The 15,009-nt window shown below is 61.5% G+C and overlaps 1 protein-coding gene across 2 annotated transcripts; it reads right to left on the reverse strand.

Moving 5' to 3' along the window:
- Positions 1–309: 309 nt before the first annotated feature.
- Positions 310–7,006, reverse strand: SPDEF (SAM pointed domain containing ETS transcription factor). Of its 2 annotated transcripts, XM_012646597.1 has the most exons (5): positions 6,571–7,006; positions 4,255–4,452; positions 2,693–2,740; positions 2,451–2,597; positions 310–488 (listed from the first exon to the last, which is right to left on the reverse strand). In XM_012646597.1, the coding sequence occupies exons 1-5, from the start codon at positions 7,004–7,006 to the stop codon at positions 310–312; spliced, it is 1,008 nt and encodes a 335-aa protein (XP_012502051.1). The 2 variants fall into 2 exon arrangements, with proteins under 2 accessions (XP_012502051.1, XP_012502052.1); XM_012646598.1 differs by lacking the exon at positions 2,693–2,740.
- Positions 7,007–15,009: the final 8,003 nt, after the last annotated feature.

Below are 15,009 nucleotides of genomic sequence, written 5' to 3' on the forward strand. Positions count from 1 at the left end.
TGCTCTGGCAATTCCGGGTCACAGGCTGTCAGAGGGAGGTCCTTCCCTAGAGAGCGGCGAACACCTGAAACCGCCCTTCCTCCCTCCACCCTCCAGAAGACTGGACATGTGAGCATTCAGGTCTGAGGCGGAAGCACCCCACCCCGGGGTCCCTGGGCCCCAGAGAGCCTACTTATACCCCTGAGGGCGGTGGCCGCCCCCTCCCCGACCTTGACTCCAGAATGCCGCTGACTACCCCTTTCTGCCCCAGCTCAGGGTCCAGCCAAGGCAGGGGCAGGCCAGCGGGGGGCCTGGGGCCCTGCGGCAGCCTCAGATGGGGTGCACGAACTGGTAGACCAGGCGCTGGGAGATGTCGGGCTTCCGGATGATGCCCTTCTTGTAATACTGGCGGATGGAGCGGCTCAGCTTGTCGTAGTTCATGGCAGGACGGTTCTTGCGGATGCCCCAGAGCCGGGCCACCTGGGCGGAGTCCTCGATTTTGAAGATGCCTGGGGGAGCAGGAGGGCGCAGAGAGAGCCAGTGGTGCAAGTGGCGCGGCAGGAGGGAGAAGGACCCAGACCATCAGGTCAGTCTCCTGGGAGCCAAAGGAGGCAGTGCCAAGACCGCCCTCTGCTGAGGCAGGGCCAGGCTGTGGGGACCTACGCCCATGGCCGCGGCGAGGGCTAAAGCAATGTGTGTGGAGCGTGTGCCACGTGCCCCGATAAATGGCAGAGAATACTCTGGAGTCACAAACGTCCTGGTGCAGGGGGACCTGTGTACCTAGTGGGTTCTTTGGGGCCCTGCGGGCCTGGCCCTTGCCAGCCTCGGTTCCTACTGTGCGGTTTGCACGTCCTAATCCAAAGCCCTGTGCAGCTCCCGGCAGTGCCCGCGGCTCATTTGGCAAGATCAACCCTCACACCCACCACCTGTGCCCTTGTAGCTCCAAGCCTGAAACGACCTCTTTGCCATTCTCAGACATTTCAGCCCACGCAGCCCTTTCCGGCCTGATTAATAAATATGAGGTGGTGGAAGGAGACTGGATTTGGGGCCGGGCCAACTGGGCTTGGGTCCTGGCTCTGCCATTCGCTCCCTTCAGAGCCTGTCTGAGGCTCCTTTTTCTGTCTGTAAGAGGGCGTTGTCGTGACCACCATGGGTTGCTGAGTTGTTTCAGAAAACGCTTAGAGTGGAACCTGAGGCAGTGCCCCTTGGGACAAGTGATTGCATCACCAACACCCTCCATTCTCACCCTAAACCCTCCCACCCAGGCCCGGGCCCGCATGCCCCTTCCAGGAAGCTTTCCAGACCACAGGGCCCTCCCTGATCTCCCTGTTCTAGAACTCCATCGTGGGACTGTCCCCAAAGACTGGCTCACTCTCAGTCCCAAATGCACACTGGGGCCACCCCAACTTGTGTAGGAACATCTCCTCCGCCACCCCCATCTAACTATCCCTCCTCCATGGGGTCCTTCTGGACCAGACACAGCTAATCCCCTCCTTCCTGCCCCATCACCCCATCAGAGCCCTGAAATGCTCCACACACCAGCTCATTTCACTGCTATTTCTCCCAACGCTGCAGGCCCCTCAAGGCTGGAGTGTTGCCGAGCCCTCCCCAAACCTTCAGGACACTAGAATTCTCCGGAAACTTGGCTGAGTGAGTGTGGAATCAGAGTTGGTGTTCAATGAAGGTCTGCCGGGTGAATGAATCTAGCCCATTTTACAGATAAGAAGACTGAGGTCCAGGTACCCACAGCTACTATGGCAGGAAGGACCCAGGTTTCTTGGCTCTTAGCCTTTTCCAACACACACACACACACACACACACACACACACACACACACCCCAAGTCCTGCACTGTCCAATACAGTAGCCACTAGCCACATGTGACTCTCAAACACTTGAAATGTGGCTTAGCCTAAATTGAGATGTGTTAGAAGTATAAATTACACACTAGATTTCTAAGACTTAGTAAAATAATTTATAATTAATTATAATTATCAACATTAATAATTTTTCATATTAATTATATGTTGACATCATAATTTATAATATTGGATTAGATGAATGTATAATTAAAATTTAATTCACCTGTTTTTTAAAATGTTTTAATGTGGCTACTAGAAACTTTAACACTACATGTGCGGCTCGCATTGTATTTCTGGTGGACACCATTGGTCCTTCCAGCGAAGCTATGGTGTTTCGAGGCAGACTCTGTCCCACTCTCAGCCAGCAGTTTTTAGCCCCTACTACCTTCCAGGCACCGTGTGGCGCTGAGGGTCCCCAGCGTGACAGCGTCTGGCCGGGAGACAGATGTAGACACACACTGCACACAGACGGGGCAGTCCCACGAGAGTGGCATGTTTGGCCCTCAGGGCAAAGGCGGGGGCAGCCTCGCCTCTCCTCCTGCCCCCACCTCCCCGTGCCCAGGGCCTGCTGGCGTCCCCTCCCCGACGGCGCCCGCGGGCGCCCGCTCACCCTTCTCCTTGTTGAGCCAGCGAATGAAGCGGCCGTAGCTGTGGGGCTTGAGCAGCAGCTCCTTGAGGAACTGCCACAGGTGGATGGGCTGCCCGGAGCAGGACGAGTCCACCTCGCTGTCGGCCCAGCTGTCCTCGCTGGTGGAGGCTGGCGGCCAGGGAGGGGCGGTGAGTGGGGCCCGCGGCCACCCCCTGCTGCTGCACGGCAGCTCCCTGCCCCCCGCAGCCCCTTCCCCGGCTCACCACAGTAGTCGATCGCGCCCGGCGAGGTCCGCTCTTTCATCCAGGCCGCTGCGGGGCAAGGAGAGGAGGTTGGGGACGCATGAGAGGCCCGAGGGTGCAGGAGGGAGGGCATTTGGGTGGGACCATGGGGCTGCAGGGCCCCTCTGCGGCTGGGGGTTCCCCTGTGGCCCCCTGCCTCCTGCCAAGCTGGGAAGGCAAGCTGTTTGCAAGCAGCTGCTTCCTGGAAGAAAATTCAGGATGTCAGAGCGGGAAGGGGCCTCAGAGGCTCTCTGTGCCTCCCCCTGCTCACCTGTAAAATGGGGCCGGGACGCCCCTCACAGGTCTTTCGGAGTTCAAGCTGGTGAAGTCTGCGCAGCACCTCCCTCGGTGCCTGGCACAATAGAAGCAGGATCCCCGAGCTCTCCTCCCCTCCAGCTCTCCCCTGCCCTCGCCCACCGCCCGCGACAGCGGGGCGTGGAGGCGGTCACCACCGGCCTCGCCTTGGTCTGGCACCGACCATCCCCTGACAAGGCGCCTGGGCTGGGGCAGGGCACTGGGCCCCGACAAGGTCACAGGAGTGGGCCCCGTCCCCTTATGCATTTCGGGCCCCTTGACGCTCGCTGGGCAAGCACCACATCCGCCAAAGTGCCTGGCTATGCGCAGGGCACGTGGTGGCGCCCGGTAGGCCGCCAGATACAGGCGGCTGGACAGGGAGCCAGAGCCAAGATTGCTGAGTGCGGGGCAGCGGGATACGCGGGCACTATTTATGATTTAAAAAAGGAGTAAAAACCACACACATATATTTGCTTGAATATGCATAGACTTTCCCTGGAGAGGTACCCAAGAAACTGGTCACAGCTGTTGCCTCTAGGGAGGATTGGAAGCTGGGGTTAGGAAGGGGGTGGAGAAACTGTTTATGGTATACTGTTTTTCACTCTGGTTTGTTTTTTGTTTTTTTTTTTTTTTTGAGACAGAGTCTCACTTTTGCCCGGGCTAGAGTGCCGTGGCGTCATCCTAGCTCACAGCAACCTCAAACTCCTGGGCTCAAGCGATCCTCCTGCCTCAGCCTCCCGAGTAGCTGGGACTACAGGCATGCGCCACCATGCCCGGCTAATTTTTTCTATATATTTTTAGTTGTTGTCTGATTAATTTCTTTCTAATTTTAGTAGAGATGAGGTCTCACTCTTGCTCAGGCTGGTCTCGAATTCCTGAGCTCAAACAATCCGCCCGCCTCGGCCTCCCAGAGAGCTAGGATTACAGGCGTGACCCACGCGCCCGGCCCAAACAAAATTTTAAAAAGAATAAAAGGACTTCCCAGTATCTGTGGCTGCCCTTGGCTCTGACGTCCTGTGCCCTGGCTGTGCTCTGTCCTACCTTCTGTGGCCTTGACCAGGGCTGGGAGCGGGTGGGGCTGGGGAGCTCACCAGGATCCCGGAGGCAGCTGCAGTGGGGGCTGAGATTCAGAGCAGAGTCCGGGTCGGGGCCAAGGGAGGGCAACTCCCCGGCTGGCATCCCGGCCTAGCCATCCCCTCGGTATCCCTGGCTCAGAGCCCTGAGGGGCTGCTCCCCATGCCATGTCCTACCTGATTTCCAGATGTCCAGGTGGGCGTGCAGCACGTCCCCGCCCAGGGGCGAGCGCTGGCGGAACTGCTCTTCCGACATGGCGCACAGCTCCTTGCCCCCCAGCTCCTGGAAGGCCTTGCCCACGGGGGGCAGCCGGTACTGGTGCTCTGTCCACAGGAGCCACTTCTGCACGTTGCCAGGGCTCCAGTCCACAGGGTCTGAGCAAGGGACACCCCGTCAGCTCAGGGCTGCTCGAGGCACTGCCCCGAATGTGGCCCTCCCTGCTGTGGTGGGGCGCCCATGGTACCTTGTGCCTGGGACCATTCGCTCCTTGGAGCATGGACGGGCCAGGCAGGGCCCTGGGGGACTTGTGGGGATGGGTACCCAAGAAGAGAAGGGGATGAAAGGGAGGAGCCAGGACCCTACAAACGAACTTGGCTCAGGGCAGGGTAGCCTGGTGCACTTGCACCCCCAACCCACACAGGCCTTGGGGCCTCCCAGACGCCTGCAGCCCTTCCAAAGGACTTTTCAGGGGAGCCCTAGCCCTGGAGTGGTCAGTGACAAGAAGCCAGAAACACCTGAGCTTCTCCCCCAGATACCTCTTGCCCTCCCCACACCCCTTTAGGAACCAGAGAAAACCTAACCAGGACATAGTCTTACAACCCCAACTGCCCCCACTGCCGGATATTACAGATGAGGAAACTGAGGCACAGAGAGCTCCATCTGCTTGTTCCACACCTAACAAAGGACTGGGCGCAGAGCAAAGCAGCTCCGTGCACACGTGTTGAACAAGCAAACGGCAGGGCACAGGGTGGTTATGGGGCAACTACCGGCGGCGAAGGCCAGGGGAGGGGCGCTGGTCTGGAGTGAGCCTGGCGGGGCACAGAGGCGGGGGCCAGGCTGGCGGGTAGGTCACAGTGGGGCCTCTAAGTGAACAGCGTGGTCTCAGCCAGCGCTCCAGCGAGGTGACCCGCGGGATGGGCTGCCCTCATTTAATAAACTCATTTTTCTCCCCGAGGTCAAAGCAATTTGTTTCTGTCCCCATTGTTCAGAGGGCACGCCCTTCCCCCAGCCAGGGTGGGAAAAGAGGCCTGTGGAGCACATCCCAGGGCGGGCTGGCGTGGGCACTGGGGAACTGGAGGACTGAGTCATTGGCAGGAGCTGCCTCCAGGGGGGACGCCAACGGGGGATGTGGAGGGGGGGCGGGGCAGGGGTAGGGGCTGGGCCTGAGGGATGCGTGAAGACCCCTCCCCCCAGTGGAAGCTGCGCACACGGGGATGCTCCCACGCCCGCCTGAAGCCTGCGGGGAAACGGGGCAGGCCTGCCTGAAGCCGGAGAGACAATGGAGGGACAGGGGACCCACAGCCCCTCAGCCCGTAGCATCAGCTCCAGAGCCGCAGCCCCAGGCCTGGCAGACACACACGTGCCCGGCCCCAGTGTGTGCCCTCCTCCCCACCAGACAGTGACACATATATTTATTTATGATCTGTCTCCCTCCCTGTAATGCCGGCTCCATGAACATGGGGACTTTTGTGTTGTGTTGATCACTCAATCCCCAAGTCCTAGAACAGGGCCTGGCATCTCAAGAAGTGCTTCTTGTTGGAGTCATCCAACCACGGTGTTTTGAGCGTCTATTATGTTCAGAGTGCTTCCCAAAGAACAGGGGATGTATGGACGCACGAAACAGATGGACAACCTTGCCCTGTGGAGTGTACTTTCTGGTGGGGGAGGCAGACAGTGAACAAGGTAGGTAAGGCAGGTGTGCAGCATGGCAGATGCCAGGAGGTGCTGTGGGGGGAGCAGTCCAGGGGGCAGGAGGTAGGGGCGCGGCAGCAATGTCAGTGCGGGGCTCAGGGAAGGCCTCATCGAGATGGTGCCGCTGGAGTCAAGACCTGAGGGAGGTGAGACAAATCGATATTTGGGGGAAGAGCCTTCTAGGCTGAAGGAGCGGCAGGTGCAAAGGTCCTGTGGTAAGTGTTGTGGGAATGGCAAAGAGGCTGGTGTGTCTGGAGCAGAGTGAGTGAGGGCAGAGTGGAAAGGAGTGCAAGGGGAGGTGGTGGGCAAGGTGGTATAGAGCTTGCATTCATGTCAACCGGCACCTACCAAGTGGGGACAGTAGGCTGGCATGGTTGGGGCACAGAGATGGGTCAAAACCTTCCCAGCCCAGGCTCGCAGCTGCTGTGTGTTATGGGCTGTGTGTGTGGAAGTGCCAGCATCCCTGGGGCTGGCTAGACGTGGCCAGAGACCATCCAGCAGTGCCTCAACCCACCCCAGCGAGAGGGGGTCAGCCCCGTCTGTGCCCCCTTACGGAGGTGGGTGTGGGGACAGGGGCTCACCTGCGGTGATGTTGAGCAGTTTGCAGGCTGTCTCGATGTCCTTGAGCACTTCGCCCACCACCATGGACTGCACCTGCTCCAGCGAGTGTTCCTCCAGGCTCAGCCCACCTGGCACCAAGTCCAGGCTGCCCCCGGGGGCTTGGCTGTCAATGACCGGGCACTGCTCAGGCTCCTCAGGCCGCCCCTCCCGAGTGCTGGCCCCAGGGCCCTTGGCAGCCCAGCTGCTGTCCTCAGGGTACAGCATGTCAAAGTAGGAGAGGTAGAAGGCAGACAGGCCCTGCTCAGGCGTGGCAGGCGGGCTGGGGCTCCAGTCCCGTCTCTCGGGACCCGCCGCCCCTGCTGCTGCCTTCTCCAAGCCTGTCCTCGATGCCGTGTCGGGGGGCAGCAGGAGGCGGCCAGGGGGCACGCTGCTCAGGCCTGGGCTGGCGCTGCCCATGCCACTGCTGCTCGGGCTGGCGGCTGCATCCACAGAAATGAAAGAGGAAAGAGAGTCAGGTCTGACTGCTTCCCCATCCCCATGGGGGCCACTAAGCTGGTTATGGGGATGAGGCACCCAATGGGCAGTGGGCTGGGCCTGGGAGAGTTGGGGGCTTCTGGGTCATTGGACAGCTGGGACAGGGCTGGGCAGGCAGGCTTCCGGCTGGGAAGGACAGTGAGGTGGGGGGCATTGTAAATAGATAGCTCCCTCGCCCCCCAGGGAAGCAGGATTGGCTGGGAGCAGCAAATCTTGACACGGGTAATGTGCTTAAAGCAATCTTCTGAGGTTCTCGACCTCATTCAGTCCTCACAACGGAGGCATGATAGCCCCATTTGGCAGATGAGCAAACTGAGGCCTGGACAAGGAGCCCTTCATGTCCAAATCCTTCCTGCTAACCTAACCTAAATCTTTCCTACTGTAGCAAAGCTTGTTTTCTTTCTTTCTACCCTTGACAGAGACAGACGTGCAGGTGGAAGGGAGAAGGCTGCCATCACATTCACCAGCAGGGGAGAGAAGAATGGAACAAGGGGGTGTGTGGTGGGGAGTCGGCCGGCCCTGCCCCTCCTACGGGGCCTTCTGGGGATGTGAATAAAGTCCCAAAGCGTAACACCCTTGCGTTGGCCACTGAGTAACAACCCACGGGCATGCTGCCCCCGCCAGGGCTGTTTCCTGGTTCCCCCGCCTCCTGCGAACGGTGCTGCCCGCCCTCCCAGCTCCCAGGGCCCTCTCCTCTCCCCTTGAGCCCTGGGGGAACGTACCCACGCGCCAGCCTTTCCTGGGGGCGGCAGAGGTGGTGAGGAGGGGCAGGCTCCGGGGAGCAACCGAGACCCTCAGCAACTCAGCCTGCTGCGCACCGCCTGCCCCAGGCCCTCCAGGGCGCCACTCGGCATCAGTGCAGTCGGGGACCTGGCTTCCCGCTGATCACCCGGGCCCTTTGCTCTCAACCCCGTAGCAGAGGGCACAGCTGGGGGGGCAGGGGACTTGAGAGATGTACCTGCACCCGGACACTGGGCTTTCCGGGCTGCTCAGTGATTCGGGGGCCGGCGACGCAAGAATGTCGAGGCAGAGGTGGAAGATTACAACAGATACATGCTGCCAACGGTACAGGAAACAACTGAGACAGGAGCAAAGGGGCAGATAAACCTGTCAAGGGCAAGTGAATCGCGACCTTTCTCCAGGGTGTTTGCATTTGACAGCAGCAGTCCTCGAATGTGGTCCTAGACCAACAGTGCCAGCACCGCCGGGAACTTGTTAGAAACTCCCATTCCCAGGCTGCTCGGGAGCTGGGCACCAGACGCTCTGGGGGAGGGGCCCGGCAGTGCGTGGCCCAGGCTTTGGGCGATTCGGATGCACGTTCGAACTGCAGAACTGCTGCTTCAGAGGCTGCTGGCCAGGAGGAGGGGGAGCCTTCAATCAAAGGACCGGTAGCCTCTCTAACGGCGGAACTTACTGTGCCACACTGGGACGCTGGAGAGCGAGGGGGCTCCCTGGCCATCGCCAGTCACCCTGTGGGACTGCCCTGCTCAGCCTCAGTGTGCAGCTGGCACATACCTCTGCAGGTGCGACAAGGGAAAGAACCCAGGTTGATACCTCCGGCTTCTCTAGGGCTGCAGCGAGCCCATCCGACATCTTTGTACAACTCAGAAAATGCCATCCCTTCCTCCCTGGGTAGCATAGCTCGGTCAATGAGCTCAGGTAGGATTTCGGCCCCCTCTGCCCACCCCCCTTGTGCAGTGCCCAACTTTCCCAACCTTACACGGCAGCCCTGCAGTTTCCTGTGGCGGAGAGAACGCCAGCAAGAGAGAAGGGTGTTCCCTTTGATTTCAACTTCCTTTCAAGGGCTCCTTTAAGTGACAGGGAAGAAAAGGTCAGGGTGAGGTGGGGTGGGCAGAGACTGAGGGGGGCCGTGGTTGCGAGGGATAGAGGGCAGGTCTGGAATCATTTCAAGTCCTTCTGTGCAAACACTAGTGTGTGCCGTGGGCCCACAGTATTTACCTAGGCAGAGCCAACAGCTCACTCTGCCCCTGAGTCCCCACCCTGGCCGGTGCCCACGCCCTACCCCGTGGGTGCTCCACCCCTGGGACCCCCCCCTTGGTCCCCCACTCCTCCTTCATCACCCCCTGCTTGGCTCCCGCCCCATCCACATCGCCAGAACCCCTGTGCCTGCCACGTTAGGACAGTCTCTGCCAACACCCTGGGCCACGTGCCAGGGAGACAAGCTTTTCCAAGAAGCAAGGGAGCTCGCTTCCTCTGTGGCCCTGCTGTTTGCGTGGCCTCGCCATAGGTAGGGTGGGAGGCAGCGGCTGTGTTTCAGGACAGGGCTGTGGGGGGTCGGTGGGGACGAATGGGCGGGGCGAGCGGCGGCATTTGCCAGGTCGGATGTAACGACACATCCTTGGAACATTTGTCGAGGGAACCGTGAAGCCCTCGCATCCGTCCCCTCCCCAGGGGCAGCTCGGGCCTTGTTCTCATTGCCGACGGGAAGCCAAGGTGCGGAGAGGTAGAATGCAGGCCTTCTGACTCCCGGACCGAGGCTCCTTCACCAGCACAGAAGTCCTGCTTCCCCTACACCCACATTTCAGCTTGCCCTCACCGTATCCCTAAATGCCCAAGCACCTGCTCTGCACCAAGCTTGGTCCCAGCTCCAACGCTTCCCCGGTGAAAAACAAGTGAATGATTAACCGTGCAGCAAGAGGAAAGGCCTGGTTTTCCGCAGGTGAGGGTGCTGGGGAAGGCCGGGCCCCAGGCAGCCCAGGTCTGCGGGGCGGGGGCCCTGGCTTGATCGGGGGCCAGTGTGCCCAGCCTGCAACTCTGGCGTCTCCTCCAGCCTCCCGCTGCACTGGGAGGGAAGAAGAGGGAACTGAGCAGGGAGCACCTCCCATGCCCCGGGCATTCACCCACATCACCGCTTTTACTATCCCCAGCCTGGGTGTCGTGGATCCCCAGGCCCCGTTTTGTAGACGCAGACGAGGCCAGGGACTCGCGCGGTTGCCCACGCTCCCACCTGCCAGGCGTGGGCTCTGCTCATTGGACCACATTTTCTCTTAGGATCCTCTTCTGGCCAGTCCCATCTTCCTGGGGGTTCTGCCGCCTCCTGATTGGGCTCCTCGATCCTCCAAAGTCCCTGCCCACATCCTGGCTGCTTGTTCACCCCACTGTCAAGCTCATTTCCCTCCAACACCCTTTCACCAGACACCTCTGTGCTCAAGAACCCCCCATGGCTCTCCATTGCCTGCCCTGCCCCATCCCAGTGGCTCATGCCCACCTCCGAGCCCACCTCCCACCCCGCCCAGATAATGGGAGCTGGAAGGGGCCGCATAGTGTGTGATTGTCTCATAGGTGGGAACAATGAGGCCCAGTGTAGGGAAGGGGTAGAAGCCCCAGTTAGTGGCAGGATCTGGACCAGAACCAGGGATTGACATGGTGACCAAATACCCAGGCTCTAATGAGAATGGCATTTCACACTGGGCCCTGTGCTGTGGGGACGACATGGCTATTTTCTCTCGCGTCGCTGTCCCCTGCCCAGGATGCCCCTTCCTTCTCACCACGGTTCTGCCCAAAGCCCTCTTCCCTGTGCCATGCCATCCATCCCGTGGGCAGAGGCATGGGTGACTGTCTGCCCAGGGGACACACGTGCACTGGGGAAGCTGAGGCTCAGAGTGTGGCAGGGCGGTGCCCACGGTCACACAGCAGAGCGAGTGCCAGGCCAAGGGCCCCCTGACACTCAGGCCACTGCTTCATAGGCCTGGGGTCCTGGGACAAACCAGGTACCTGCCAGGTCCCGGTCCCCTGGACGGCAGGCCCAGTGCTCCCCACAGCCGCTGCCGGCAGGCCCGGGGCAGCTGTCTCCTGAGCGACGCCTGCAGCTCCCAAACCTCGAGTTGATCTCTCCTGGATTAAGCCACGTGTCTGGATTAAGGCTCAGCGTGTCCTGGCTCCCTCCAGCCCCAGAAGCCCTGGCTCCCACTCCAGACAAAGAAAGTTCGGTAACAGCTGGTGGGGGCCTCAGCCCAGAGACAGGACCAAATTGGTGGGGTGGCGGCCAGGGGGATTAGCCGCCCCTTCTCTCAGCACCTCCCGTTCCTCCAGGAAGGCAGATTAGGAAAGAGGGTGGAGGGACCCAAAGTGAGAGATTCGGCTCCGCTTTCTCTGCCACTGCCCTGCCTGCCCTCGCCCCTTGCAGCCAGGGAGGTGCCCTGGGCCCCCTGCCTCCCAGGTTCTCATCTCCTGCCACCAACTGGCACCAGCCAAAGACCCCCATGGCTCCCGAAACCACAGCTCCAGGGAATGGAGTCGCTTGGGAGGTCTTTGCTAAGGCCTGGGCTGCCGGGGGGTTGCAGCCTGCTTTCCACAACCTGCTTGGCCCAGGCTCCCAGGTCCTCCATCCTGGGGGGGGGCGTGGTGTGGGGTAAATGTGCCCTAGCCTGCACCTCGGTCCTGAGAGCCAACCCAGCCCTCCCAGAGCCGGGCCGCACTAAGTGCTGAGGGCGGACAGAGCTAGCCGCCCGGCCCTGCTGCTCGCCCCCAGCCAGCCCTCTGCAGAAGGAGGAGCCGTGATGGGGGCAGAGCCCCTCCTGCTTCCCCACGGCGGCCACCGCGCTGACCGTCAGCCCCTCCGTCCCTCCCTCCATCCAGCCCCCTGGCCCCCTTTAATGAGCCAGAGTGGGAACTATGATCGTGGGACGAGGCCCCAGCCAGGAGCCAGGCAGAGTGGGTAGGGGCCACCTGGGCCTGCCCCCCGTCAGCTGGTCAGCGCCTTGGAGAGGAGCTCAGGCCACAGCCCTGACCTGGCTGTGCGGCACGGCCGGCTTCCCTGAACGCCCTGGCCTCCTCGGGCCCCGGCCTCTCCCTCTCTCTCCGCTCCTCCCGCCCTTCTCTGCCCCCCCACGCTCCCATCCTCCCGCGGAACCAGCAGCCTCGCCCTTCGCACTGCTCTGCACACCAGCGGGACCCCAGACGAGTGCCCGGGCCCCTCCTCACTGCCCAGAGCTCTGCCCTCCCCAGTGGACAGACCACCCTGTGGCCCAGGAGGCGGTCTCAGGATGGCCGCCTCTGGTGGGCAGCTCCAGTGCTCTCTCCAGCACCCCACTGTGGCTGCCCCCAGGGCTTCCACGGGCAGAGAGAAGGGAGGCGGACCCTGGGGCTGGCTGAGAGGCCTTGCCCGTCCTGGACTCGCATGAGAGCAGGAGAAGTGGGTTGCTTCTAGACCCCCGGCTTCCCTGCCTCCTCAGGGCACAGACCTGTCCAGGCCACTAGCCTAACTTTTGTGGGAGCCTGGCTCTGTGAGGTTCCCCTTGGGGAGCAGCTCGTGGGCCCAGGAGCCGGGTGTGTAGGCGGGATGGGGGTGCAGTGAGACTGTGAAGGGGCAGGAGAGTGGGAGCTGGGCCAGCGGCCAGTAGCAGGAAGATGGGGCACAGGAAACAGAAGGGCCGGGAGAACCAAGGAACCCTGGTGTGGTCTCTTCTTCCCACGGGTCCCATGGCAGCCAGGAGCCCACGGCTCGTCGGTACCAGCGAAGCGCCCCCGCGCCCGCTGCGTGGGCGTCTCGGGCATCCACAGCCCCCTCTCTGACACCACTTCCAACCCTCTCTGGGGCAAGGGGAGGTCCAACTGACGAACTGCTTTGCTGGGCCCTCCCAGCTAGGCCCTGGGCAGCCAGTAGCATTCTCGCCTGACAGACAAAGGCACCGTGACCTGCACGCGTCCACACGAGATGACTGAGCAGGGACTCGAACTCAAGACAGCTCCGCCCTCTTTTCAGATGGGCTGTGGGTCTGGTCTCTTCTGACCCCACGGTCACCCCTCCCGACCATCCTTTGCCTCTGCTCAGGCCACCTGCCAACCCAGCCCCTGAGAGTCACAGCTCCACAGGGGTCGCACTGGTGGGGCCTTGGTGACGTGGGTGCCACCGCTCTGGAGGTACAGGGACCCAGCTCAGCCCCAAGCATACCCTTGAATTCGTGTTGGCTCCAAAGGGGAGACACGGCCTGGAAAGAACTTGAGGCCTCAGCTTCTGGAGATGTCCTGCCCTGTTCCCACCGAATGTGAGACCCTGAGCAAGTCCCCGGTCCCTCCGGGCCTCAGTCTCCTCCTCCGTACTCCGAGGGGGTGAGTCATCCCCCAGGACTTTTCCAGCCGCGCCGTCTGGATTCTATGACCCATGGGCCTCGCTTGCCCTCAGCCTGACTCGGACTCGGGAGGAGGACGGCAGAGACAGAGGGGGACACACCCGAGCTCCCCTTGAAGGTAGAGGCACAGCTGAAGGCTGACGCTTTCTGCAGGATGAGGGGTGTGGCTGGACGTCCCCAGCTGTCCCTGGAGTTGGTGTCCAGAGGCTCTGAAAGACTCAGCCCTCCCTTCTGGCCAAGCAGGGCCGCCCTAGGCTGTCCCTCGCCTCACCAATTGCCCGTCAGGCCTGGCCCCCGCCCCAGCAGCCGCGCCTCCCGCCAGCCCCTGCAGGTGGCAGGGCCCCCAGCCCAGACGGCCCTGGGGCTTGACGTGAGTGATGCTGGGGGGGTGGGGGCAGGGTACGATTCTGCCTCACTTTCGGGCTTTTCCAGAAACTTCAATTCACTTCTTCGTCCAGCCTTGGTTGAGCACATACTGTGTGCAAGGGTGTCTCACTTCAGTCAGGCCCTCTGCCCTCCTGGGACTGCCCTGCCCGGCCGCCCACCTGGGTGCTGCAGCCGGATCCCACACGGCCGCCCCTGCTCCCTCCTGCGCAGCATGGCTCGCCCTCACCCACCCCACACTCGCTCCTCCTGCAAGGGGCCTCTGCAGCGCCTCCCCTCCCTACCCTCCTCCACACCTCCCAGCACTTGCTACGGGACAGGAGCTGTGAGGTTCACAGCGGGTGTCACTCCCCACGGCCTGGCACCAGCTTGGCAGCCAGGTCCTCGAAGGCGTAAGAGCACACGGATCCCACGTGGGCTCCTGGCTGGGGCACCTTGGCTGACCCTCTTGGCCTTTGGCTCCTCATCAGTGAAAGGGGGGCTCATAAAGACGGCTGTGTCTCTGGGGTTTGCAGTCACCAGGCGGGACGGTGATGTGGGAAGGCCTTACGATCCCCCGAGAGGGCTGTGTACAGTGTCCCTGCCGTCTCTGTTCTTGCACGTTGTCCAGCCCCTGCCGGCACACGCAGACCAGTGAGGGCAGAGGCGCTCCACAAACCCTGCTGGGGAGTCTGCAAAACCTGGACAGGCTGAGGGAGAAGATGTGCCTTAAGCCCCGGTCCCAGGGCCAGGGGCACACCCCCAGGCTTGGAAAGGGGGTGTCTGGACAAAGCGAAGGCACTCGGACTTTACGGTGACAAAAGCCCAGAATAAACCGTCCTGCGAAGCTAAGAATAGAAACTGCTGCAAAAGAGGTCAAGATGACTGAGGGGTGGGGTGGTCATTAAGGGGTTAGGGGGACCCATTCCCATCAGTGTGGGGGCAGCAGAGACGCATGCCCCTCTCTGTCCTGGTGTGGGGTTGAGGGTGGCTAGGCGTGGGGGATGGGAGAGCCAGGCCCCAGCAGGCCTCAGGACAACTTGCTGCCCTAGAGCAGAGAGACCTGGGCCCACCCTCACCAGTCTCATTGCTGGAACCCGAGCACCTAGTGGTCACCCGGCCACCCCTCCCCTAGCCCAGAGCTAGAGGCAGAGGGAGGAGTGCCTCGATTCTGGCGATGCCCAGAGAGACCTCACTGCCCCTTCCCACGGTGCTAGTAGGCCCTGGTCCCATCTGGCCCCCGGCAGAGTCACACTGGCTGGGGAGGAAGGAGGAGGCTCCCCTCCACCCACCCACCCCCAGCCACTGAAAGGTGGGAGAGGAGAATCTGGCAGCGGGGCCTCCCAGGCTGAGAATATGCAAACTAGCCAGAGAAGGAGCCTGGCAAGAAATGTCAGGAAGAGCCCAGGGCAACTCGGCTTGTGTAAAGTTTGCTTTGGGAAGAGTTGTTCCACCTGACAGGCCACTCGC

The sequence above is a fragment of the Propithecus coquereli genome, unplaced genomic scaffold, assembly GCF_000956105.1.
Source record: "Propithecus coquereli isolate 6110/MARCELLA unplaced genomic scaffold, Pcoq_1.0 Scaffold248, whole genome shotgun sequence".
NCBI lineage: Eukaryota > Metazoa > Chordata > Mammalia > Primates > Indriidae > Propithecus > Propithecus coquereli.